The sequence below is a fragment of the Cynocephalus volans genome, chromosome 6 (assembly GCF_027409185.1).
Source record: "Cynocephalus volans isolate mCynVol1 chromosome 6, mCynVol1.pri, whole genome shotgun sequence".
In the NCBI taxonomy this organism is placed as follows: domain Eukaryota; kingdom Metazoa; phylum Chordata; class Mammalia; order Dermoptera; family Cynocephalidae; genus Cynocephalus; species Cynocephalus volans.
The window spans coordinates 14580769-14604844 of NC_084465.1; the positions used below are offsets into that span (position 1 = coordinate 14580769).

General features: G+C 46.9%; 1 protein-coding gene across 1 annotated transcript; it reads left to right on the top strand.

Moving 5' to 3' along the window:
* Positions 1 to 3905: 3905 nt before the first annotated feature.
* Positions 3906 to 23536, top strand: KEL (Kell metallo-endopeptidase (Kell blood group)). The gene is given in 21 exon segments (XM_063100994.1): positions 3906 to 3927; positions 4703 to 4829; positions 5052 to 5119; positions 5122 to 5156; positions 5430 to 5571; positions 5841 to 6017; positions 7664 to 7788; positions 8120 to 8266; positions 11312 to 11374; positions 11467 to 11655; positions 11898 to 12046; positions 13232 to 13361; positions 19185 to 19295; positions 20421 to 20519; positions 20731 to 20808; positions 21242 to 21342; positions 21501 to 21611; positions 21753 to 21820; positions 22045 to 22214; positions 22578 to 22673; positions 23375 to 23536. Coding segments are annotated over 21 exon segments (2370 nt in total).
* The last annotated feature ends 540 nt before the right edge of the window (positions 23537 to 24076 follow it).

Below are 24076 nucleotides of genomic sequence, written 5' to 3' on the forward strand. Positions count from 1 at the left end.
TGAAATCCTTAGCGCATACACAAGCCGGAATCTGTACAATCAAGCTCAGGCATTCACTCTGAATGGCAGGTGCTAAGCCTAAAAGATGGAACAGAGCAAAGAGTCAAGAGCTAACCAGAAAGAAATAGAGTGGTCAAGGTCAATGGTTAAAGGATGAAAGTCTGAGAAATTTTTTTCTGCAAAAAAAGGTGAAGTGGTATTTTGACCATTTCTGTGAATGTGTAAATTGGTTTAAAGGTTCATAGATGAGGAAAGGCCTCACTGCCAGGTGGCCCGAGATGCCCTGCAGTGCATCAGGGCATGTGAAACAAGAGCACCATTTATGTGATATAAGTATTTATGGGCCTTCTTCTCACAGAAGGCTGACCAGTTGGGCTCTTGCCATTTCTTTTCTGTGTGGATTTCTGCTTGGCTCACATAGGGTGCCAATTTTTCTGCTGCCGGACAGCACGAACAAACACTTCACCCTAGGTAGGGAGTATTGAGGTTTTCAATAAGTGGGTGTGATGATTTGGATTTACTCTTTAGCAAATACTCACTACCCTTCCTCTCCCACTATAAGCAAAGCATATTTCTCCTTGTTTGGCTAATGGAATGTTAGCAGACATGATGAAGACTGAGTCAAAATTTCTTTTATGGTTTGGCTTGTGTCTTGCACTCTGGTTACCCTTTATGGGAAAACATGACCTGCTTCTCCTCTGCTCCGTAGCCTGGGCCCCAGAACAAACATACATGGGACAGGCCTGCATGAATCTGTGTCCTGGATCCATGCCCATCCAAATATAACTTTACCTACAAATGAAAACAAACTAGATTTAGCTGAACAGCAGTCATTATGCAGATCTTTGAACATGACAATAAACATTTGTTTTTGCAACCATTAAGTTTTGGGTAGTTTGTTACTAAGCATTATTATGACAGTGGTTGACAAAAACAGTGGATTTAGCAAGATCTTAAGCAAATTTTTCTTGAAGAAACATACATCTAATTGACACAACTTATTAGAATCTTCTGTGTTCAAAGTACTGCCTTGGACACCTGTTGAACTGGGAAGAAGGTAATGGTGGCATGAAGAAAATACCAACGACAAATAAAGAACAAAGACCCTCCTTTTGAGATGTGTCTACCTGAACTTTCGCACTTTGGTGTTCTGAGCACTACCTTCAAGTTTTTGCCATATTCTAGTACCAATGCACTATTATCTGTTTAATAAATTTTTATTTGACTTACTAATTTAATTAAACAGGGATTATGTATTCTAGTCTTGTTATAGTCATATATCTATAAAGGAAAAATGTATGTGAAAATTAAAATATTATAAGGGGTCCATCTACCTATCACTTAAATTGTTTCACATACCACTTTGTGGAATACTGAACATATAACATTTTCATTCCCAGAGGTGATCCCCAACTCTCAAGGGTGGCTTCCTTTGAAAGAGAAATTCGAACATCCAGAAATCTACCCCCATTGATCTGTTTCTCCCTCATCTTTCCGTCAAAGTCCTCAACATTGCATGTGACATCATGGCTTACTCTGGTTCATTCAAAACCGGGTCTTAGGAGGTAGCTTCTTAGTTGTTATCACTGTAATCAAGTGATCTTAGAAGAGAAGTGCTACTGATGTGCATACCTGAGAGTGCCACAATATGGAGACACATGTCCTGTTCTTGATGTTGATGCTTTCCCCACTATAGATGGTAGCTGATTATGGACAGACAACAAAGGCTGTGGTCTTCACAAGGGGAAAGTGGATGTTTGAAAGTTTGAAGAACAACATCCCCCAAAGCCATCCCATAACAAGACCAAAGAGGTAAAGATAGTTTAAAAAGAAGAATTTAGACAAGAGTCTAGAGGATTTTGGCTATGAAAAAGCATCCACAAACAGAAGCTTAATGACTGAAGCTCAATAGTGAAGGCTTTGGTTCAATTCTCAGTTCTGATAATTATTGATTCTACAACTTGGCAAGTTTACTCTACTTCTGTGAATTTCATCTTTCCCATCTGTGAAATGGGAAAAATAAGAGTTCTTATTTCCCTCATGGAATTGCTGTGGAGACCAAAGAAAAAAAGTAGATAAGTAAAACATTTAGCACATTCCAGACACATAGGAAATGCTCAGTAAAAAGCATGTGTTCTTGTTATTATGACAATTGTTGTTATTTGGGTTTTATTATGGCATCAAACAAAAGATTGTGGAATTAGAATAGATGGGACAGAACCATTAAGGCAACCAGGAGGCAGTGTCTGCAAAGACAGACATGGTGCCTGTGCCCTAAGCCCCTGGTTGTTAATGTACCTCTCCTCAGTTCTTAGCTCTGAGCAATGTGGCTGCTCTCCATGACCAGCTATGGCTGTGGAGGTGGTGACTCACTACAGAGTAAGCCATGGGAGATAAGAGGAGCCATGCTCTTGAGGCAGCTCCCAGAACAGAAGTTACTGTGCCTTCAGGAGGCTGCTAGGTGGGGAAGGGTGAGCCTGGGGGCCACGTTGCCATATCTTCTCTCCAGGAGGGACAGAACCCAAGTCCAAGAGGAGGTGGCTGTCCACAGGGCTAACGTCACATAGCACGCTTTTTCTTTAACCTGCTTTTATCTAATCTGAGTTGTTCTGGAAAAACATCAGCTCCGTGAATGTGACTGGTAGAAAAGGAGTGAGGAAGGAAATATGTGGGACAGAAGCTAGAAGTTCAGGGGTAAAGTAGTGGGTCTTTCTGAGGAAGGGTAGGTAGTAGAAGAGGCATGATTGGTGTGTACCCACTCAGGCCAAACACCACTAAAATCCTCAATCATCCTTTTCCCTTCAAGCTGGCCCCCACTCCCACCCTTAACCCAAATTCCACTTTTCTATCACTGGCGTGGCTATTCTCATAGTGATACAGAAATGCAACCTGGGGCTAATCTGTGACCGTTTTAATACCCTCCTTCATTTAACCATTTGTTTATTTTCTTCCATACAATTTTTCTTTCTGTGTCCTCCCTTCGCTTCTGCCATCACCACGGGTCAGGCCCTCATTTCTGCAACACCAGACTTGCCTGTCTGCCTCTTGACTTTTATCCAGTCAACCCAGACCCTGGTACCATGCCAGCTTTTCTTAGATGTGGTCCCACCCTTCCTCAAAAGCCTTATTTTCTCCAATACCTTATTTTCCAGTGTTCTGACTTTTCTTCATGACTTTCATGATACTCTGTAATATGGCCCTAACTTACAAGTGAACTAATCCACTTCTCCAACAAGGGAGCCATTCTTTCATGCCCACCCCATCCCAACAAAACCACCATGGCCCTAGCACAGTGCTGATGGAATCAGGAAATACGGCCAAGATATCATTAGCGTGACTGTCCAAAGAGTCACATTTTGCCTGAGATAGAGAAACAGGGGACAGAGGTGAGATACCTCCTTCCAGAATACGCTCGCTTCACTGAGATCACAGGTTAGGGCTCAATATGACATGGGAAAGAGAGTTTCTGGCTTGGAATGCAATTCATTCCTACTAACATTTATAAAGCATCTTGAGAAGATGTGAAGGAAAAAGGAACACTGTACCTGCCACTAAGTAGTTATCAATCAATAGGGAGATGAAGATGCAAGCCACCAGCGTATGTAGTAGAATTAGTAGAATGCAGAGTGAAAGAAACAGGGACTTGGCAAAGCCTCATTCCTTTGTAGAAGGCATGAGACCCTGTGTGGTAGGCACAGGCAAATATTACCTTCATTTTCCAATGACGAAACTTGCTTACCTGCCTGAGCGCTTAAGTGACTTTTTATTGTCACAGAGCTAATAATTAGCAGATTAGGGTCTCCTAGTTGGTTGATCTTTTTATTGCATGACTCTACCTGCCACCAGCAGGGCTATGAAACACCTAGAGAAGCAATTAAGCACATGTGGCAACACTGGGAATGGGCATGGGGCTGCGGGACCTCCTGGGTAAGTTGGCATTTGACCTGGGAATTGAAGAATCCAAGAGATTTCCATCAGTGTTACACCAAAATTGAAATGGAGACTGGGCCTGAAAGATTCCTGAGCAAACACAACCAAAGGCCTTAGAAGCAACCTTACTCTTGAGCAAGCAAAACTTAACTTGGGTCATTTCTGATAAATGCTTATGTTAGACAGAAATAAAACTTACCCAGCCAATTGTAAACAGCCAGCTAACATAGAATTCTGTGACGAGGGACATTCCAACAGGTACCTACAATTATGGAACACCAAATCAATCAAATAACTTCTTATATTGCTTCTGCATCTTCCCAATAAATACTTGCTTCTGATGTTTTGTCATCGAAGCCCTAAACTTCTTTCATTCTATTATTTCCCAATTCATGAATTGCTTCTTAAACAAATTCTTTAAAATTTTATTGTGCCCCAGATTTTTCTTTTACAGAAGAAAGGAGAGAAGAAAGGATATTCCAGAAATAAAGGAATTTCCTGAGCAGAGCCACAGAGCAGGAGGAGCAGAGAGGACCCAGGGCAGTTGCATGGGGATTGTAAACTCCTCCCCTTCTCCCCTGAGAAGTGAGATACAGGAGGAGAGGCCTGGGTGTCTCCCCACTGATAAGCAGGCTCCGCCCAGAGGCCAAGAGTGTGTGTTTGGGGACGGGGACACAGTGACAGCGGTGCCCCTTCTCTAGGACCAAAAAACTGGGTTGGGGGCAGAAAGGAGGCCATTTCCTGCATCCCAGTCCTCGGACTCTGCACCTAGAGCAGAACCAGGAAGAATCTGGGAGCCCAGGAGGACAGACAGACGGCAAGTCCCTGGGGAAGATGTTCCCTTTTGGAGTCAGAGGCCTGGGGGGAGGGTGGCTGTGTGGGAATGGCCTGTCCCCTGTGTGAGAGGAGGGGATGCGAGGCTTCCAGAGTAGAAGGGGAAAGGAGAGGGAGATGGTGAGGGAGGGAGGGAAGAAATGGCACATCCAGGGGGGAGGCTCATTCTGAAGCTCACCTGGCAACCCTGTCCTGCCATGGAAATATGTGTGGGAGGGAGGGCAGGCAGAGGAGGTGATGCATAACCTGATAAAAGTCCCTTTGATGCACCCCTCTTCCTGAATCAGCTTCTCTCTCCTCCTTGTCTCACTTCACGAGAGTGAGGATAGAAGTGAGGCAGAGCCCAGAAGACTGAACTCACTGGTGGAATGGGGACGCTCCAGAGCCAGGAGGTAAGTGACCTCCTCCACCGAGGCTGGAATACGTTGATGTCATCCCTTCCAGCTCTAACGTCCCACAAAGACTCATCGCCTAATGACCAGCTTGATCCTGATGCAAGACAGGTGATGTCCATTATTATCTCATCTCCCAGGGGTCCAAACAGGGCTGGGTTCCAGGAGAACCAGGAGAATTATCTCTGTACCAAGGGTCCCTAACACTGACTTATTTATTCTCTCTCCCAACCCCTCCATTTTGCATTTTTCTCTTCCTGGTTCTTCTCACAGAACTCTCCAGAAGAGGCGCTGCCCACCGAATCGAGCGGACCCTGGGCAATGGCCAGGCGGGCGCTGATGACTGTCCTGCTTTTGGGCCTGCTCTTTGGTTCTTACATGCTTTTGGTCTACATCTTCCAGAGCTGTTGCCCTCGTAAGCAAGATCCTTGAACACCCAACCTAGGCCACTGTCCCCCAAGGGTGGGCACCAGTGCATCCTCTTGAGGCTCCTGCCCCCGATGTATTAGCTGCCCACCCTGACCCTCCCGTTCCCTGCGGTCCCACCGGGTCCACGAGAACACCTGCTTGCTGCGGCTTCTCTCTCCTTTTCTCCTTCGCTCCTCACCGACGTTCTCTTGCCTCGCCCTTTGGGGGAAGCCTCGACCCCTTCCCTCTTTCCCAGCTCTGGGCCTTTCTCCACAGGCCCCTGTGAGACACAGGTTCATTCGGATCTCCTGGCTCGTTACCAGGCCTCTGGTGACACCAGTGTGGCTCCCTGCACCGACTTCTTCAGCTTTGCCTGTGGAAATCCCAATGCGACCAGTAATTCTTTTCAGACTCTTGAAGAGGAAAACAAGAGCCGACTTCAGAGGATACTGGGTGAGGAAAGTGGGGTGCAAGAGGCTCTGTGCAAGTAGCTGACTCTGAGCCTAGAACGGCGGTGACTGCCGCAAACTCTGCATAGTTGTGGGACAACTGATTTGCACCATCCTCAAAGGGCTCCTCAGGAAACTGCCTGGGTTTGCTTCTCAATCACTGTCCCCTGTCGCTCGGGTCCCCCCCGCCCCCGCTCATCTCTTCTGGCCCCTCTCTGCATCTTTTCTTTCTCTAATCCCCATCCTCTTTCCTTTTCCAGTTATCCATGATTACTCTGTTCTCTCCAAGTTCTCCCTTCTAACAAGCTTCATCTTCCTTGCTATTTCCCCCAAATTTTCAATTTCTATCCCGTGATGGTATCTTCCTCCACCAGCATCTCCTGAAGGTCTGCATGTTCGAACTTCTGCCCATCCCTGTCCTTCTCTAGCCTTCAGATGCTCTGGTCTCCCAGGGCCTCCCACCACTTGCCAGCTCCCATCTCTCTCATGGTCTGTCACTTCTCCACTTGGACACTGGACCATGGTAATCGGCTGAACCAGAACAAGTAGGAAAATAGGAATGAATGACTGAAGACGACAGTGGACTGAAGGTGGCAGGATAGGGGGGGTGAGATGTGACAGGAGGCTTCATCACTGGTGGTGTGTAAGGGAAGGAATGCAGAGGACGTGCTGTAAGAAGAGGAGAGTCAAGTTAAAAGGTCATGGAGAAAAGGAAAATTCTTGTGGATGTGGCTGAGAAGAAGGGAAAAGAACTGCTGGGATGAGAGGAAAACCAGGAGGACGAACTGAGGCCATGTAGGAGGTTACAAGGGGTTCCCAGGAAGTTGCTGGGTGGTGGTGAGGATTTGGGAATAAGAATATATAAGACAGGCATGCATTTCCAGCGCAGGGACACCTAGAGGATGTGTTGACAGCATACATTGGAATCTGGGAGAAATAAATGCATCCCTCTGCTCTCCTTTTTTGATGGGAAAAGAGTGGGAGGTAGGCTGTCTCTTGGTAGAGGGAACTTCCAGTTAAGGCATAAAGATGAAAGGAAAAAATATGCCCAGGATAAATTCTATTGACCACAATGGAATAAAGAGATATCCGGGGGACTAGGGGGTGGAGGATTCCCATGGATATGCATGTGGATTATTGTAAAGTGCTTATTTGTTTGTTTCCTGGGATCAGTGGGTAAGGAGAGTCCGGACTAGGTTTCTTCGCTTTGCTAAACCTTTCCTTATGAGTTTTGTTTCCCTCTCCAATCCCTCTAAGTTCTCTAGTTTCCTGAATTTTTTCTCATTTCTTCATTCATCTCTCTCCTGCCTTTTATTTCTACCCTTTCTCCTTTACCTACATTCCACTCATTTCTCTCTCACTCTTTTCCATGTCTTTTCCTTCTTGTTTGTTATTTCCACATTTCCTTTATTTTCCTCATTGTCTTCTTCCCACTCCTCCTCTCTGCTCTTATCCTTTCATCAAGTTGATCCATTCCAAATCAGGCAGTCCGCCCACCCTTTCAAGTTTCCTTAGCTCTATTCCTTACTTTTCTTCCATACCCCTGTAGACGTCTTCTCTTTCTGTCCTATGAGCTTCCAGTCTTCCATCTTCTCTGTTTGTCTCTACACCAGTCTCCTCTCCTTTAATTTTCCCATGCTTCCTTTTTAGAGTCCCCAGGTTCCCAGCATCTAGGCTCTGGGGAGGAGAAAGCCTTCCAATTCTACAGCTCTTGCATGGACACACCAGCCATTGAAGCTGCAGGGGCTGGTCCCCTCAGACAAGTTATTGAGGAGGTGAGAAAAGCTGGGGTATCAACTTTTTTGGATACATAACATATAGGATCAATGCATGCTTGGGGCTGCCATTTTTTTCCTAGAGGGTGGGTCTTTTTCCTAGGGATCCCCAGGTTCTGGAAGGGAGATGGAGGTGGAAATGGCAATGCCCTGTGGGAGAATCAGGACCTTGGGTGAGAGTAGAGAACGAAGGACAGCTGTGGAGCTCTGGAGGATCAAAGGACTCAGGGCAGAGGTCAGGAGGTAGCAACTATGTAGGAAGGAAGCATCAAGGTAAAGGGGGATAGGCCTCACAGATCCTGACGCTCAGCCCTGTCTCTCTTCTTCCTAGCTTGGAGGCTGGAGAATCTCTGGTCATTGGACTTCCTTAGACTTTAACCGAACTCTGAGACTTCTGATGAGTCAGTATGACCACTTCCCATTCTTCAGAGCCTATCTGGGACCTCATCCTGACTCTGCACACACACCAGTCATCCAGGTGAGGGACGCACTGGCAAAACACAGTTGGATACGGCTCTGCCTCTAACTGCAGCCTGTCATCTCTTAGAATGTTGCAGGTTTGAGAGATAGGATAAATGTGCAATGTAGGGAACAGCAGTATTTTAAGAGAAAATTATTGATACGAGAGTCAGGGATACTAGGAGGGGGTGGCAGAAGGAGCAGCAGGGCCAGTCCTGGGAGCAGAGAGTAGTTCAGGGCTTTCTTACTACTAAACTGGACCACTCCAGAGCCTCTTAGCGAGTCCCTCTGTCTCCAGGATTTTCCTCCTCTTGTTTACTCTTCATTTTCACCAGAGGGAATCTTTCTGAGCCAAGAGCTAATTATGCACTTGTCTCTGTTTAAATGCTCCAGTGGTTCACTAGGTCATCAGGATCTAGTCCCTAAGCCTTAGGAAAGCATTGCAGGTTCTTGATGATCTGACCCCTACGCTTCCCCAGCCTTATCTCCTGCCGCATCCTTTTGCCCCCTTTTACCCTAAGTATGCTGACTCACTTGTAGCTCCAAGAATATTCCACCACTCTTTGTATATGCTGCTCACTTTGCCTGCAACAGTCTCCCTCACTCAGCCTGGAAAAGTCTTACGTATATTTCACATGTTGGCTTTGATTATTACGCCTTCTAGGAAGTCTTCGCGAACACCCAGCTATGAGTCAGGTGAAGCCCTCTGTCCTCTTGTCTCCTCATGCTCTCAGCGTTCAGCACTCTGTGGGGTTCCTCAGAACAGGACCTGTACCTTTCCTGCCTTTCTTCCTCAGGACCTGGCTCAGGGCCAGGCAGCCAGAGGCCCCCACCAGGTGTTTGTTGAGTGAGGAAATAAATAAAAACTTTAGGGCCGTCACTATTGTGGTAAGCAATGTAATGCTATATACTTGGCCCCTACTCTCAAAAATTCCACAAAAGTATAGGAGGATGAATGTGCAAGGAGAAGTGATAGTGAGTATGAGGTGTTCTGAGATTCAGTTCTGAAGAGTGTGCTGGGGAGTGTAGCTGGTGTGGCCTTTGGGGATTAGTTAAGAACTGAACTGGTTGAGGAAAGTCTCAGAGAGGAGAGAATGTGAGCTGAGCTTTGAAGCACGGCCGATTCACACAGGTGAAGGTAAAGCTGAGGGCCATTAAAAGGGCTGTAGGGAAATCCTGATCTAAGAGGACAATCTGGAATGGCGTGATTCCTCCCTGGGGTCAGAGAGGAGACTGGTTGTTTAGCTGAGGGTTTGGTGGAAGAGGTGGGATACCATAGGACGTAGAAGTAAGGCTGAAAACATGAGCTTGGGCCTGATTACCACTGGCCTAAGAAGTCAAGCAGAGGTGATTATTTTTGACATAATAGAATAAAAGAGCTACTAAGGCTGATCAAATATTATTGATGGTTTTGCACAGAGCTTAACTCAAGTCAGCGATTTTGGAGGTCAATCTCGAGGTGTTGAGCAATCTAAATGAGAGTTTTTGAAGCCCTTAAATAGCAGGAGAAATAAAAAGGAAGAACCAGGCATGAGGATTTAGGCAACTTCACCCTAGTCGTGATGGTCCATGGTGTTCCTAGAGAACTTGGTGCCTGATGGAATATAAATAAAGGAGGCAGAAGAATCATAAAACGACCTCATGGTTTTGATTTGGTGTGAATGACATGAGGGTGGTTACCATCCACTTGCGTTTGGATGGACTCGTGGGTAAGGAGCACCCCAGGGAGGGACTTGGGGACAGAAGGAGAGCCAGGGAAGGGTAAGAACAGATAGGTAGGTGGGAGTTAGACCACCATGGGGCATCCGCAAGGGAAAAAGGGAAAAGCTTCAGGAAGGAGGGGTCATCATCGATTCCAGAGACTTCTAAGCTTACAGAACAAGGAATAAGGAATTTCTAAGCTCAACTTTCTATCGGAAACTTGGAGATAGTTTCAAAACAGTTACGGATATGGACACGTGATAAGGGGTTTAGGAGGAGGGTAAGAAAGTTGAAACAATGGACATAGATACTTTTTGTTCTTTAAACTTTGGACATAAAATGTGACAAAAGGGTCAAGTGAAAGTTTTTTCAAGATAGAGGAAATGTAGCGCAAGGTAGAAGTGGGATATTGAAATTGGAGAAGAAAAAGGAAAGTGTCAGAACGAAGATCTTCAGAATAGAATTCAAGGGCACACCAGGGCCAGAAATAAGGTGAAGCGTGTGGGGCACTTACCTGAGGCGCAACTTTAAGAGAGTCCCTAAAATTCAGTATCAAAATAAATTACATTTTAATAAGCATTCTTAAAAAATCAAAATCAGGCGCTGGCTCATTAGCTCAGTTATTTACAGCACAGTGTTATAACACCAAGGTCAAGGATTTGGATCCTTGTACTGGCCAGCCTCCAAAAAAACAAACCAAACCAAACCAAAAACTCAAAATCGATGCAAAAATCTATAATGAACAAAATATCAAATTTTTGTTCATCATAAATTTTTGAAAATAGATCATGCTTCCCCCCACCCCCCCAAGATAGAACAAAACTCTATTGTGGACCTTTTTGAAAACACAATTTTTCCAGAATGAATCAAAAATACATTGTAGTTGTTTTTTTATTTTTTTGGAAAAATTCATGATAAGTAAAGTTCTGATATTTTATTTATCATGGATTTTTTTTGTATTAATTTCGATTTGTTAAATATTACTTAAAATATTTACATTGATTACTGAGTTTTTGGTACCTCTTAAAATTTGCTCCTGAGATAGATGTCTCACCTCTCTTATGCTAGACCTGGCTTGGCACAGGCAACCACATCCTTCAGGATGCTGGTTACTGTGCTACTGTCTTGCAGAGCATCCCCAAACTGGTTGTAATAACCACCATCTCTCTCATTACCATGTCTGGAGTTTCCCATCTTACTCCTCACACTCAGTCTCTCCCTTTCTTTGTACTCTTGCTCCTTCTCTGTCTGCTCTTTCTTCCCATCTCCCGAGACAGTCTCCACAGTACATTCTCTACCTCCACACATCTGCCCTCTCTGTCCCCCATGCTCTCCGCTTCTTTTCAGTCTCTCTTGTGTCCAGATAGACCAGCCAGAGTTTGACGTTTTCCTCAAGCAAGAGCAGGAACAGAAGATCTCTGCCCAGGTAAGATGGTGTGTGGACAAAGGCCCTGCCCTCTGAGGCCAGGAGAAAGGTAGTGGCCTCTGGCGTCTGTGACCTAGGTTGCCCTCCCCCAGATCTTTCGAGAATATCTGACTTATCTGAATCGGCTGGGAACCTTGCTGGGAGGAAGTCCAGACAAGGTGCAAGAACATGCCTCTATGTCCATTGCCATTACCTCGCGGCTGTTCCAGTTCCTGAAACCCGTGGAGCAGTGTCGGGCACCTGGAAAGCTCTACCACATGGTCACTATTGACCAACTGCAGGTGCCTTGAACCAGGGACCAGAGAACCATGGACACAAGGGTCTCTCTCCCAAACTTTCTTTACCTCCTTGTTTTCTTCCTTCTAATGCCCATAGTTTCTTTCCATCCCTAACTTTCCCTGGCTCCATCCCCTTCCCCAACCATCCCCTTCCTCACTTTCTCTCAAACCCAAGAGGAAGCCTTTTCCCCTTCCTTCTCTCCTCTTTCCCTCCCTCCCTCCCAGCTTTGTGTCCTTCCTTTAAGGAAATGGCCCCTACCATCGACTGGTTGTCCTGCTTGCAAGCGACATTCACACCGATGACCCTGAGCCCCTCCCAACCCCTCATGGTTCATGACCTGGAGTATTTGAAAAACATGTCACAACTGATAGAAGATGAGCTGTCGAAGCACAGGTTGGCTCCAGGTGGGAACGGGGAGGGAATGGAAATGACAAGAGCGTCTAAGAACCCATGGGCCACAGGAGCAAAGGAGACCTTGAGGGATGCAGGCTGTTAAGGGCCTCCCAGGAAGATGACCTGCTGCCTGTGGGGGCAGGCATGACGGGTACAGAGGTCAGACAAGACACTGGGGCTAATGGGGTATAACACCAGTCTGGAAAGGGCCTCTGAGCTGAAGTAGATGCTGGAAGGCCCAGGCACTGGGGACAGCGGAGGGCATTTATAGCTTTCAGCAGCTGAGGGCTGAGGGATGAGGCAGAGGCAGCTGAGGAAACGGAGGTGATGAAGGCAGGGCTTGCTCTGCGGGGAGGAACCTGGGGAGGGGCCATTTCTCAGCTATGGTGAGAGGCTTCTGGAGCCTCAGTGGGAACGCATTTCTAAGACCATATCTGCTGGGATCAGGAAGTCAGCAGGGGTGGGAACACGAACGTGTGGTTCTCTGCTAGGCTGCCTGCCATCTGATACCTGTGGACCACCACCTGAAGGCAGTGGCTCCCGTGCAGGGGCTTGGTGGACTCCAGGCCCTTCTTCATAGTGACTCAGTGGCAGCAAGATCTAGAAATCCTTTCTGAGGAGGCAAAGCACCATTCATATGAAATGAGCAGGTTTACAGGAGGGTACAATGCAGACCTGGGAAGAGAGTTGCTGGCGGGGCTGAAAGAAGCCATAGAACCCCTCTTCATTGTGGTTAGGAAATGCATCTTAAGATGAGCTAAGGTTTCTCGGTGGTGGAAATAGATGAGTCTGTTCCGTTAAATCCAAGCCCAGCCTTCATCTGGTCCAGGCCCTTCTCTCCCTGTGACCCAAGAAGTCTGCCACTATTTATTTATTTATTTATTTATGTTTGCATAGTAGTTTTTACTGGTTATGAATATTCATGAGATACAACGCTGATTGTCACCACTCATGCCCAAGATGTGATGCCTCTTTATTTAGTTCCTTCTTCTATCAATCCCCAAAACCACCCCAGCCCACACCAAGAAAAGCTCTTCTTGGTTTGTTCACATGTCAAAAACTTATTAAATACAGAGGAGAAAGAGCTGCCCCCAGGAGTATCAAGGTGACATATACAAGAGAAGTCTTTTTTTGAGACATCCCAGAAGCCTAGGGTATATATTTGGGTCTCTTTTGTCTCCATAGGGACTTTCTGCAGAGCCACATGATTTGGGGGCTGGTGAGGACTCTTTCTCCAGCCCTAGACAGTGACTTCCAGGAGGCATACAGAGAGCTGAACCAGAAACTGCGGGAGCTGAGAGAGCAGCCACCCATGGTGAGAAGAAGGAGATGTGGTTTCCCAGATTGGAGGCTGGAGGAGTATTTGTCCTTTTGAGGTGTAGCTGTTGGCATGTGCCTGGCAGGGAGGGAGCATGAGAGTAGATGCCTGTCCATGTTTGGCTTTGCATGGAAGTAGGCAGGTTGAGCAGACAAAGCTTAAATTGAGAACCGAGGTACCAGGTAGCTTGTACCTGACCTTCAGGCACATCTCCTGGCCAGGCCACCTCTCTGGCCTTTTAGAGTTTAGAGTATAAAACTCTGAGATTAGTAAGTACTGCTCTTACTTTGTCATGACCTTTACATCATTTGCTCAGTCACTCGGAGCTCTATGATTTGAGGACCTGGACCTAGAGCTAAGGATTCACTAGGATGAGGGACAAATATGACAAGCAGTTGCCTTCCCTATCTTGGTGATTCCATGTTCCATGTTCAAATGTGCTTCATAGCGTCCATCTCTGACATCCAGCAGGATCCATTGGGCCATACATGGTCTTCATGGTGCAGATCCTGATATATTTGAGGAGAGGCTGTGTAGTAAATCCATTTTGCTAATCAGATGTACTGTGTTACATAAGATGGGGGGATGCTCCTTCAAGGAGAACCTTGAAATTCAAGGTCACATACATTTAAATGCAAGCAGAAGTGTTTAGGGCACTGGATACATCCCAATCTCAGTGAAGGCTTCAGTTTAGTCTTGAAAATCAGTGGGATTTATTTCTTAATGATTTGTGGACTATTTCTCTACCTTGGAGAAACTCTTTGCTTTGGGCACTCTGAAATATCTGTGGAATTAGGAGTGAAAAAATGTATTCACAGGGACTGGAATGTAGTTATTGCTTATTGAGAACTTATAAGGTGTTAGACATTTTTCAAAGTCCTTTTAATCAATTAGCTGATTTAATCCTCACAGTTCTATGAGATACCATTGATACTGTTTTGTCCCTGTTTTAAAGATGGAGAAACAAAGGCACAAAAGTTAAGGAACTTGGTAATGGTAATATAGCTAGTAAGTTGGTAGAGTGAGGATTTGAACTCTGGCAGTCTGGCTCCAGGGTCTGCGTGTTTACTCATGGTGCTAAAAAGCACTCCTCAGGGTCTTCACTTGGAACAAGCTTCTGCCCAGCCTTTCTCTTGATTCTGATGAAGCAGAACAGAGCCCCAGGTCCTCTTGGTTGGGGTTGCTACAAAATCCCTAGGAACAAACAGCTTCCTGTAAATCCCAGCACCGTGGCCTAATGGCACTTCTTGGAGGTGTAAGAGTGCCAGCACTGAGACTCATGCTTAAAGAATGTAGACGGCTTACAAATCCTGAAGTCATTGTGTTTTCCATTAGGGTACATAGTTGTTCATGGGCTGAAAAGCTAAATCAAGCTCTGCCAACAAACAGTTGTGTGACCTTGGGGAAGCTATTTCACCTTTCTGGAACAATAGTATAAAATATAGTACATAACAAATAATAGTGATAATAGCTAATATACATTAAGTAGTCACTGTCAGAACTTACATAGATTATTTTACGTAATTCTCCCAGAAACACTGGAGGTTTTTAATCCCCATTTTGTAGATGCAAAAATAGGCTCAGCAAGGCCAAATAACTTTCCCAAGACTGCACAGCTTCTAAGTGAAGAAACAGGCTCCAAAACAGATCTGTTTGGCTTATGAGTGGGACCACATAAGCAGTGGGACCTCTGTGCAGGAGGTAGAACCCAAGCAATGTCTAGAGAGGGGATGGAGTTTTCTGGCAAAGAAAGAGGTATCATCTCATTGGGGCAGGGCATGAGGCAGGCTGACTAAAACTGGGTGCAATATGGGGGATCCTCTGGCTGAGATGAGATGACTCTGGCTGAGAAGAGATGACCATGCTTACATGCAAAGCTGTGGCAGGTAGGGATGCTAGAGCTTGCTCTGTGTGCTTGAGAATCATCAAGGAAGCTAGGACAGCTGGGACAGAGCAAATAGTATAATAGTAGGGAGAAAATCAGAGGGGAAGGAGAGAACCACACAGGGTCCGGCAGGTCACTGCAGGACTTTTGCTTTTCTCTGCATAAAATGGGGACGTGCAGAGGGATTTATCTTCTTATGTTTTAAAATAATGTATTTTAAGGTAAGCAATGGGATTTCCCAGCGATGTGTGAGGTGTGAGGAAGAATGCAGTCAAACACACCTCCAAGGTTTTGGCCTTGATTTGATCAAAATTTTGATTCTACCCAATGGTCATTAATTACAGACTTATGGCCATATTCTACTCAATGAGTTCTAATTTATAGTGTCCTTATTCAAAAAGACTGGTGGGTTTCATTATCTGGCTATCTTTTATTGGTTAATTTTAAACATATCGTCAATGAAAATGGCTGTTAAGCCAGGTCTTATGAACCTTGTGAAGCTGAGATTTGGGAAGTAAAAGCAAGACTTCCCATGTGTTCTCATCAAATGTGAGTTATTTATTTTCAGACCAACATCCCAATTTATTTAGGTAATTTTAACTTTTGTTTCAACCGTCCATTATATTAGCTTTCCTTTCTAACTGTGGGTCATTTGAAATTTTATTCAGTATATCTTCAGCCAGACTACTGTTAAGGTTCTGAAAGGGGAAGGGCATTGGGTTCGTTTATTGAGGATCTAGCCATAGATTCATCCATTCATTTATGCAACAAATATTTATTGAGCACCTACTATATGCCAGATGCTTCCATAGGCAGTTGGTATACAGCAGTGAACAAAACAGACAAATATTCCTGCCTTCAGATACTTATATTGTACTGGAGGAAGAAAGACAGCAAAGGAACTAAGTAAAATATGTTAGGTGGTATTATGAAAAAAGCAAAACAGGAAATGAGGGAGGAAATCAGGGAAAGGAATTGCAGGTGAGGAGCAGTTATGATTCTCAGTGGGAAGGTCAGGGGAGGTCATATTAACTTGAAGTTATTCATCATTGATGTTTAGTTATGGTTCAGCCAGGTAACAATCCACTCAAATTGTGCTATCGTTCAACATCAATGTCTCCATCTAATTCACTAGGACTTCATGTGTGGTTTTACCAGATGCCTTGATGAAATCAAGATAATGCCAACAGAGTGGGGTAGTACTTTAGAATATACAGAGCACTTTCAAGTTATTATTTCACCTGATCTTCATTTTTCTCATTTTCATAGCTCATGTAACTGAAGCACAGGGGGTTAAGTTCATAACCCACACTCAGTAAATGCTGAGTATTCTGTTTAGTGGTAGTATGGTGCTAGCCCTTCAGGATGAATTTAGTCTACAGATGAGTTTTGTTGGCCTTTAGAGTCTTTTACAAACTTTTAATTAATCACCAACATTCAAAAATTAGGAGATGGCATGCTAATATTCAGATTCCCAGCTCTGTGTGTGTGTGTGTGTGTGTGTGTGTGTGTGTGTGTGTGTGTGTGTGTGTGTGTGTGTGTGTGTGTGTGTGTGTGTGTGTGTGTGTGTGTGTGAAGCCAGCCTGCCTGGGGCTAGCCTTCTCCAGTGGCAACAACTGATTGGAGAGACATGGAGCAGCTCAGTTGGGACTGAGCATGGCCTCTCCAGTTTGCCACCACCCCACCATGCCCTGTGGTTCTGACGCTAGACTACTGCTCTCAGCTATGCTACTGCACCCCCCCTATTTGAGTTCGTGGCTCTTAGTCTATCGTATTTCCCAGTGTAGTGACACTTTTAACCAGAGAGAGTTTTATTATTTTGGTATTATTTGTCCTCAGTGATCCCACCTTGACCCTTAGTTGTGACACATTATTTTCCAAGTGTTCAGAAACTGTTTGTTGAATGATTCATTCTAGAAATTTGCTTAGAAATTAACATTAAAGATTCCTGGCTGCACTGTAATCTCTGAAATCTACTTTCACCCTATTGAAGATTGGTTACATTTTTGCTTCCCTCCAGATGCTTGAAATTTTTCCTGATTTGTATCATTTCTCAAATATTATTATTTGTGATTCTGAGATTATGCAACTTTTTTTCTTTTTTGCCCTAAAGTTAATCTGCTGAGATTCATTTTCTTGTGTTTGAAGTATTTCTTCCATTCTTTATACTTTGGAGATGCTTTCCTCTCATCGTTTTTTTCCCTCTTGCTCGTTCTCTTTTCAATTGCAGTGTACTCGATTATTCCACAAATTAAGAAACAGCTAGAGTAGTATCTGAATGGTGTCTGCATTCTCCAGTAGCCTGGTCCCCATGGCAAAGGCTGTTGGAGAAGTGGGAAGGCACCAGCAACGGGAACCAGGAAACGACTCATGAACCAGGCAGTATGAAAAGGGCAGGCAAGTCCACACTGCCGAGCTCAAGTGGGTGCCCACTGATGCTATTCACCACTGTCCTGGGTGTAGCGACAGTCTGAGCAAGGCAGTCCTAGAGCCAAGAAGAAGGACACTGCAGGCAGGCAGCAGAGCTTCCTCTTGACCCAGTTGTTGCTGTCAGACCCAGATTTCCTCTCAATTTCTGTTTGCTGTTCACATTTGTGTTTCAGAACCCAACTGAAACACCACAGGAAGAGTCCGAGCCCCCTCTTTTCACAAGAGAAGAGATGAACAGACCCCATGGTGGGGGAACAGAACACACAGATGTGGGCAGACAGGTCTGAGGCAGCCTCCACGATCACCTCCCTGACAGGTGGCCCCGGAGTTTCTTTCTCAATGACTACCATACTGGCTGCCTTTGTCCTTCCTTGAATGGACGCCCCACAACCTCCTCGCAGATCTTAGGACCGGGAGGCTCATGCCGAGAGCACAGTGACAGCCTTCCTACCTTCCCTGTGTACAGATCCTTAGGAAGTAAATAAGTTACAGGAATGGAGTCTTATAGCTTCACCCTGCCTAAGCCAAATTAACATGTTATCTGGTTTTTATAAGTTTCAGGTCAGCCCTCCCTGGGGCCAGTTGCCTTAGTCCTCTCCCTGGCTCCTTCAGTGTGTTTCTCAGTCCACCCTCCATCATCTCTGGGCTTATCCCTTGGTCAACTCTTTAAAGCCACCCAAAGCCACTGCTGAAACCTCCCCTGGCATCTCTCTTTTGTTTTTTATTCTCCGGGTCTCATTGTTAAAAAAACAAAAACAAACAAAGAAACAAACGAAAAACAAAAAACAAAACCCTCCACTGCAACTGTCTGTCCTCTTGAGTGTTTGTCTAATGGCTTTTCCACCTCTGAAGTCAAAGCCCCTCCATCTGCTCATTCTATTTTCTCTTCCCTGATTTGGCTGACAGTTGCCTAGCTCTATGAATTCATACACTTGGTCTTTTCTTTTGTCTTCTTCTCCCAGCAAACAATATGGCATCTAAAGCACAATACTACTCTGATAATGTTCTTCTTTATAAGATTCTACAATCTGATGTACAGTAACCATGTGAGGGGCGGATAAGGGTGATGGTGGAGGGAGGAAATTGCTGTCTCCAATCGCTGTTTTCAGCAAAGACCCATGGAGGATAGGAGTCACTTCTGGGATCCCGGAGCCGTGCATGTGGTGGGTGGGGACAGAGGTGGGCAAAAGACCTGCTAAGGTAAGAGGTTTGGCTTCTGTCCTTTCCTTTCCAGGAACCTTTCAGTCCCCCAGAAGAAGGCCTCCTAGAGGTATTTCTTTCAAATTCAGTAGGCAGTAAACATGGATGATTTGCTTGGCCAGGCTCATAAGGCTAATCCTGGAGGAGGACATAGGCCCTCTATACCATACGGGAGACAAACACCCCAGAAAGTGCAGTGAAGAGAGTGCCCTCTGGGGATGAAATGCTAGAGAAGATTGGCTTGGGAAAATGGATGAGAAGAGAGCCCTGGCCAGGAGCCGCTCACTCCCGCCTTGTACCCACAGCCAGCCCACCCGCGATGGAAGACGTGCGTAGAGAAGACAGGAGCCTTCTTCGAGCCCACCCTGGCACCCTTGTTTGTCCGTGAAGCCTTTGGCCCAAGCATCGGAAGTGCTGTATGTGAGGGATCTTCCCAAACCATGTCCTTCCACCCTGTTCCACCCAACTCACCCTGCCCTAGTCCTATTAACTTTGCCCTCCTTGGTGGTATGCATGGTTGGGGAATCAGATAGTCACAGAGAGAGACCTCCGAAAGCCTGCTCCATCCCTTGGACAAGCACAGTTCAGCTATGGAACACAAAAGTATCCACAACATGTACTCACTTGGACAAGTCACCCAACTTTCCTGATCTTGTGTTTCTTCAACCATAAAATGAGAAAACCAAACTCTGTGACCTCTAAGCCTCCTTTATCTAAGATTTTTTAAGAGCATATCAATAGGGACACAAGAACGAGATGACGTAATCTCCAGGAGGGCAAATAAATAACTACTGAATACTTCTAAGTGCCTACCACATGCCTGGGACTATTGTAGTCACTTTGAATAAACTACTTTCTTTAATTCCTATCATCATCTTAATGTTATAGAAGATAGAACTGAGGCACAGAGTGGTTGATGACTTGCCCAAGGTCACACAGCTACCAAGACACAGAATTTGAACTCAGGAAGACTGATGACAGAGCCCAGGCTCCTAATATTGTTGTTCATTTCCTCCACCAAGAGAGGACGTACATGAGATCGTAGATGGCTGGGGAAGCAGTTGGGTGGGAAGCTGGCAAGACTCCAACTTGTCAGGAAGCTGAAGAGCGCAGGAGGCTGGAGAGAGAAAATGCATGCTTGAGAAAGAGGTGTGAGGACAAGGGCCCCCAAGAGCAGAAAAGTGAATGACAGCCACTTCCTCCTTCTGCTGTCTGAGCCGTTTGCCTGGCCCAAGAGTAAGCACAGAGGCTCCTTCCCCATCCACCTGAGGTCTCCCCATGGAAAGGAATTGTCCTCCCGGTCAACCCCCCAGGGGCAGCCGGCTCCCATCTTCTCTTCCTGTGCTTGGCACTGCCCTTGAATCTCCAGAGATCTTGAGGTGTGTGGCCACCTAGGAAACAGTCACTTCCACTCCCTCTCCCTCCTCTGACAGCTCCACCAGCCCAGGCAGCTTAGGGTCAAGGCCCAGTGCTGTGGGCAGGGTCAGGGCTGAGGCCGATTGTGAACCTGTTTCCCTGTCCCTGGGATCTTTCCCTCACAGGCCATGGAATTATTTGTTGGGATCAAGGATGCCTTCCTCACCCGCCTCAAGAGTCTTCCCTGGATGAGTGAAGAGGCCCGGAAAGAAGCCCAGGACAGGGTAAGGCCAGAATAAGGGCCCGGGTGGAAACGGGTAAGGGTGGAAAAGAGCATTGGATCCAGAGACTGGAGGAGAGCACTAAAAACACGAGGGCATGGATGGCCTGGTGACAATATGAAAGACTGGGTCAAGGGCGATGAGAAGGAGAAATGCCCTCTGATGGCCTCGGGAGCACAGGTAGGTTCCTACCACCTCTTGTGTCTCTTCCCAGGTTACCAAACTGCAGGTGGAGATTGGGGCCCCGGAATGGGCCCTGAAGCCAGAACTGGCCAGGCAAGAATACAGCGATGTGAGTCCCTGCCCTGTCCAGCTCCTCCCTGCTCCTTGACTTCTCCTCACCTCCCTGACCCACCTGAGTCTGTTGGACAAACACATTTCCCTGGGTGATTCTGATCAACCCCTTTTTTGTCCTGGGGCTGGCTGGGCTTTAAGGGGGAATACCCATGGGGGGAGGGGTTGCTGGCAGAACAGAAACTTTACAGGTCCCCATGTATATACACACACGCACATGTGTGCATTCTGTGACTTGACTGTCTTTATCTATGTGCTGATTCGTGAGAAGCACCAGCATACTGTGGTACTGTTGTGCTGGTCTCCACTGATCTGTGGATGTCTGTGCGTCAGGGCTTACCAGTTTGGGTTCAAATGGACCCAGCAGCATATGTCAGTGTACATCTACATTTGTCTCTGCGTACCCAAGTCATCTCTTGCCTCCTCTCCAGATACAACTTGGACCTAGCTTCCTGCAGTCTTTCCTGAGTTGTGTCCGATCCCTCCAAGCTAGAACTGTCCGGAGCTTCTTGCAGCCTTCCCCTCATCACAGGTACGCGAGCACGGGAGACACAGACACTCCATCCTGGAGATACCCACCCATGATTAGTAGGACAGGAAGCTGGGGATCAGTGACAGTAGTGGGGGTTCTGCCTATGTCAGGGGGATAATAACCGATGGAGCTGGTGTTTACATGCGCTCTTTCCACAGATGGAAGGTGTCCCCCTGGGGGGTCAACGCTTACTATTCAATATCTGACCGTGTGGTGGTCTTCCCAGCTGGACTCCTCCAACCCCCTTTCTTCCACCCTGACTACCCCAGGTATGAGCCCTTCTATGAGGGTGGGTAGGGAGTTTCCCAAGAGGGAAGGACCAGTGTTCTGATAGATGGGACTTGTGGCTGGAGAATTGGGGTCAGACATGTAGAAGGGTTCTGAGGTAAGACAAGCCCTTGTCTCCCTAGAGCTGTGAACTTCGGCGCTGCGGGCAGCATCATGGCCCAGAAGCTGTTGCACAGCCTCCACCAGTTCTGTGGGTAACAGGGCCAGTGGGAGGCGGGCCCATGGGAGCCTGAGGGGAGGCCTCCCAGGAAGGCTGTGTGGAAAAGGCAGGTTATTCGTGGGCTCCAGGTGGCACAGTCCCTGAAACTTTGCAGTGCTCCTGGGATGTGGGAGCTAGATCGGTCTGTGGTACCTCCATGTCCCCAACCCTTCATGATCCCTCATGGGCCCATTCCCTTGCCCCATTTTCAACAGTACTGCCCGGGGGCTGCCAGGCCTGTGACACCCATGCCCTACAGGGGGCGCGCCTGTGCCTGGAGCGCCATTATGCTGCCTTCCCATTACCCAGAGGAACCTCCTTCAATGGCTCCCACACGTTCCTGGAGGATGCTGCAGACGTGGGGGGGCTGGCCATTGCACTGCAGGTAACTCATTCACCGAGGGCCTCAATCTGTTTTTACCTGCAGACTAGAAACCCTGTCCTCAAGTTTTCCTCCCATCATCTCTCATGCAAACACAGTTGCATAGCTTTCTGCCCTTCACCTCCCCACTGGACAGATGTCAACGTGAGGATCCCCCTACCCCGTAGACCCCCATTTTCTAGGACACCTATAGGCCTCCTGGCAGCTACCCTTTCCTCTGGCTCAGACGAGTGTGTCAGAGCAGAACTTGTGAAGAAGGGCCGTGAACTGGTCCTGGGTACAGTGTGAAGGGCACTGAACTTCCAAATAGCCACTAGTCTGGAGCTGGAGCCTGAGGATGACTCTCCATCCCACCCCTATATCCAGGCATACAGAAAGAGACTATTAGGGTGCCATGGGGACACCACTCTGCCCAACCTGGACCTCAGCCCCCAGCAGCTCTTCTTCCGAAGCTACGCCCAGGTAGGCAGCTGCCACCTCCCGCCACAGCTTGCTTCATATCAGATAAATATCCTAGTACTAGTGCTCAAAGTCCTCTCCTCCCCAAAACACGCCCTCGACCCTCTGCCACACGCCCCCCCCATCGTGCTTCCTAACTTGTCCCCTCAGAATCATTCTTCACATCACTACAGGTTCTTCTAGCAAATACAATCCCCCAACCCCACTCAAAAAGGAGAAAAACCTCTCCTTCCAGGTCCCTCCATGAGATGAGCCCAACTTGCTTCTTCTCTCATGCCCTAGCAGTGCAGATCCCTTAAATGTGAGCCTGCAGCAGGCTGAGTGCCACATTGCCCCTCAGAGACCTCACCTCCAGGTGGGGGCTCAATTTTTTGACATACCCCCCTTCTCCCTTGAGCACCTTGTGTTCCCTCAACAGACATAGTCCCCAATTCCTCAACACACTTAAAGACCCCCTCACAGGTCTCCTCCATGAGACCCCCTCTCGGTCAGTTATACATGGTGTGATTACACAGAGCCAGACTCCTATCGCCCAGTGAAACGATTTTCAAATGGCAAATACTCCGTGTGGCCTCTAAACATTCTATTCCCTGCTCCCCCCTCTGTCTGTTCCCCCTGGTCACCCCTCGTCACCAGGCCTGCCATGTCCTACTGACTCTGATAACCTGCCCTTCTCCTTACCCTTTGTTGGCCTCTCTTCCCAGGTGATGTGTACGGGGTCTGGCCCCCAGGACTCTCAGGACACCCACAGTCCTCCCACACTTCGAGTCCATGGGCCCCTCAGCAACACTCCAGTCTTTGCCAGACACTTCCATTGTCCAAATGGCACCCTCCTGAACCCCTCCATCCACTGCCAGCTTTGGTAACCTGGCTCACGAAAAGCCTGCAGCACACATGTATCAACATCTCCCTGGCCCCATCCAGAGATGCGGGACAATATCTCCTTCCCCTTTCAGCTCCCCAAATAAAAGCTAGCACCTGGCTTTTGCCTGTCTCTTAATGACTCTTTCCTGCTATCTTCTATGCCTGCAAGTCAGAAATAAAGGGAGGGGTAAAATGCCTAGGGGTCAGAAACGATAAGAGGGAGAAAACACCTAGAAGTCACGAAAGATAAGAGGGAAAAATGCCAGAAATGTTTGATGGACACAAGAAAGAGAAAGAGCCAATGAGTGAGCTGGTGGTTTTAAAGGTCACTCAGTGGACCAAAGTTCAGGCAACTAGACCACCGAGGCAGAGACAAGAGGGCTTGGGATAAGTCTCAGAAAGCTTCCCCCAATTGTCTTCAGGATTTTATTGCTGTTTTATTGTTGCTGCCTCTTCCCCCTAATCTGTGGTCCTGAACAAAACCAGGAGAGGTGAGGGAGAAAGGGCATAGGTCGGGTGTCTCTGGCCCTGGGAGATGCAGC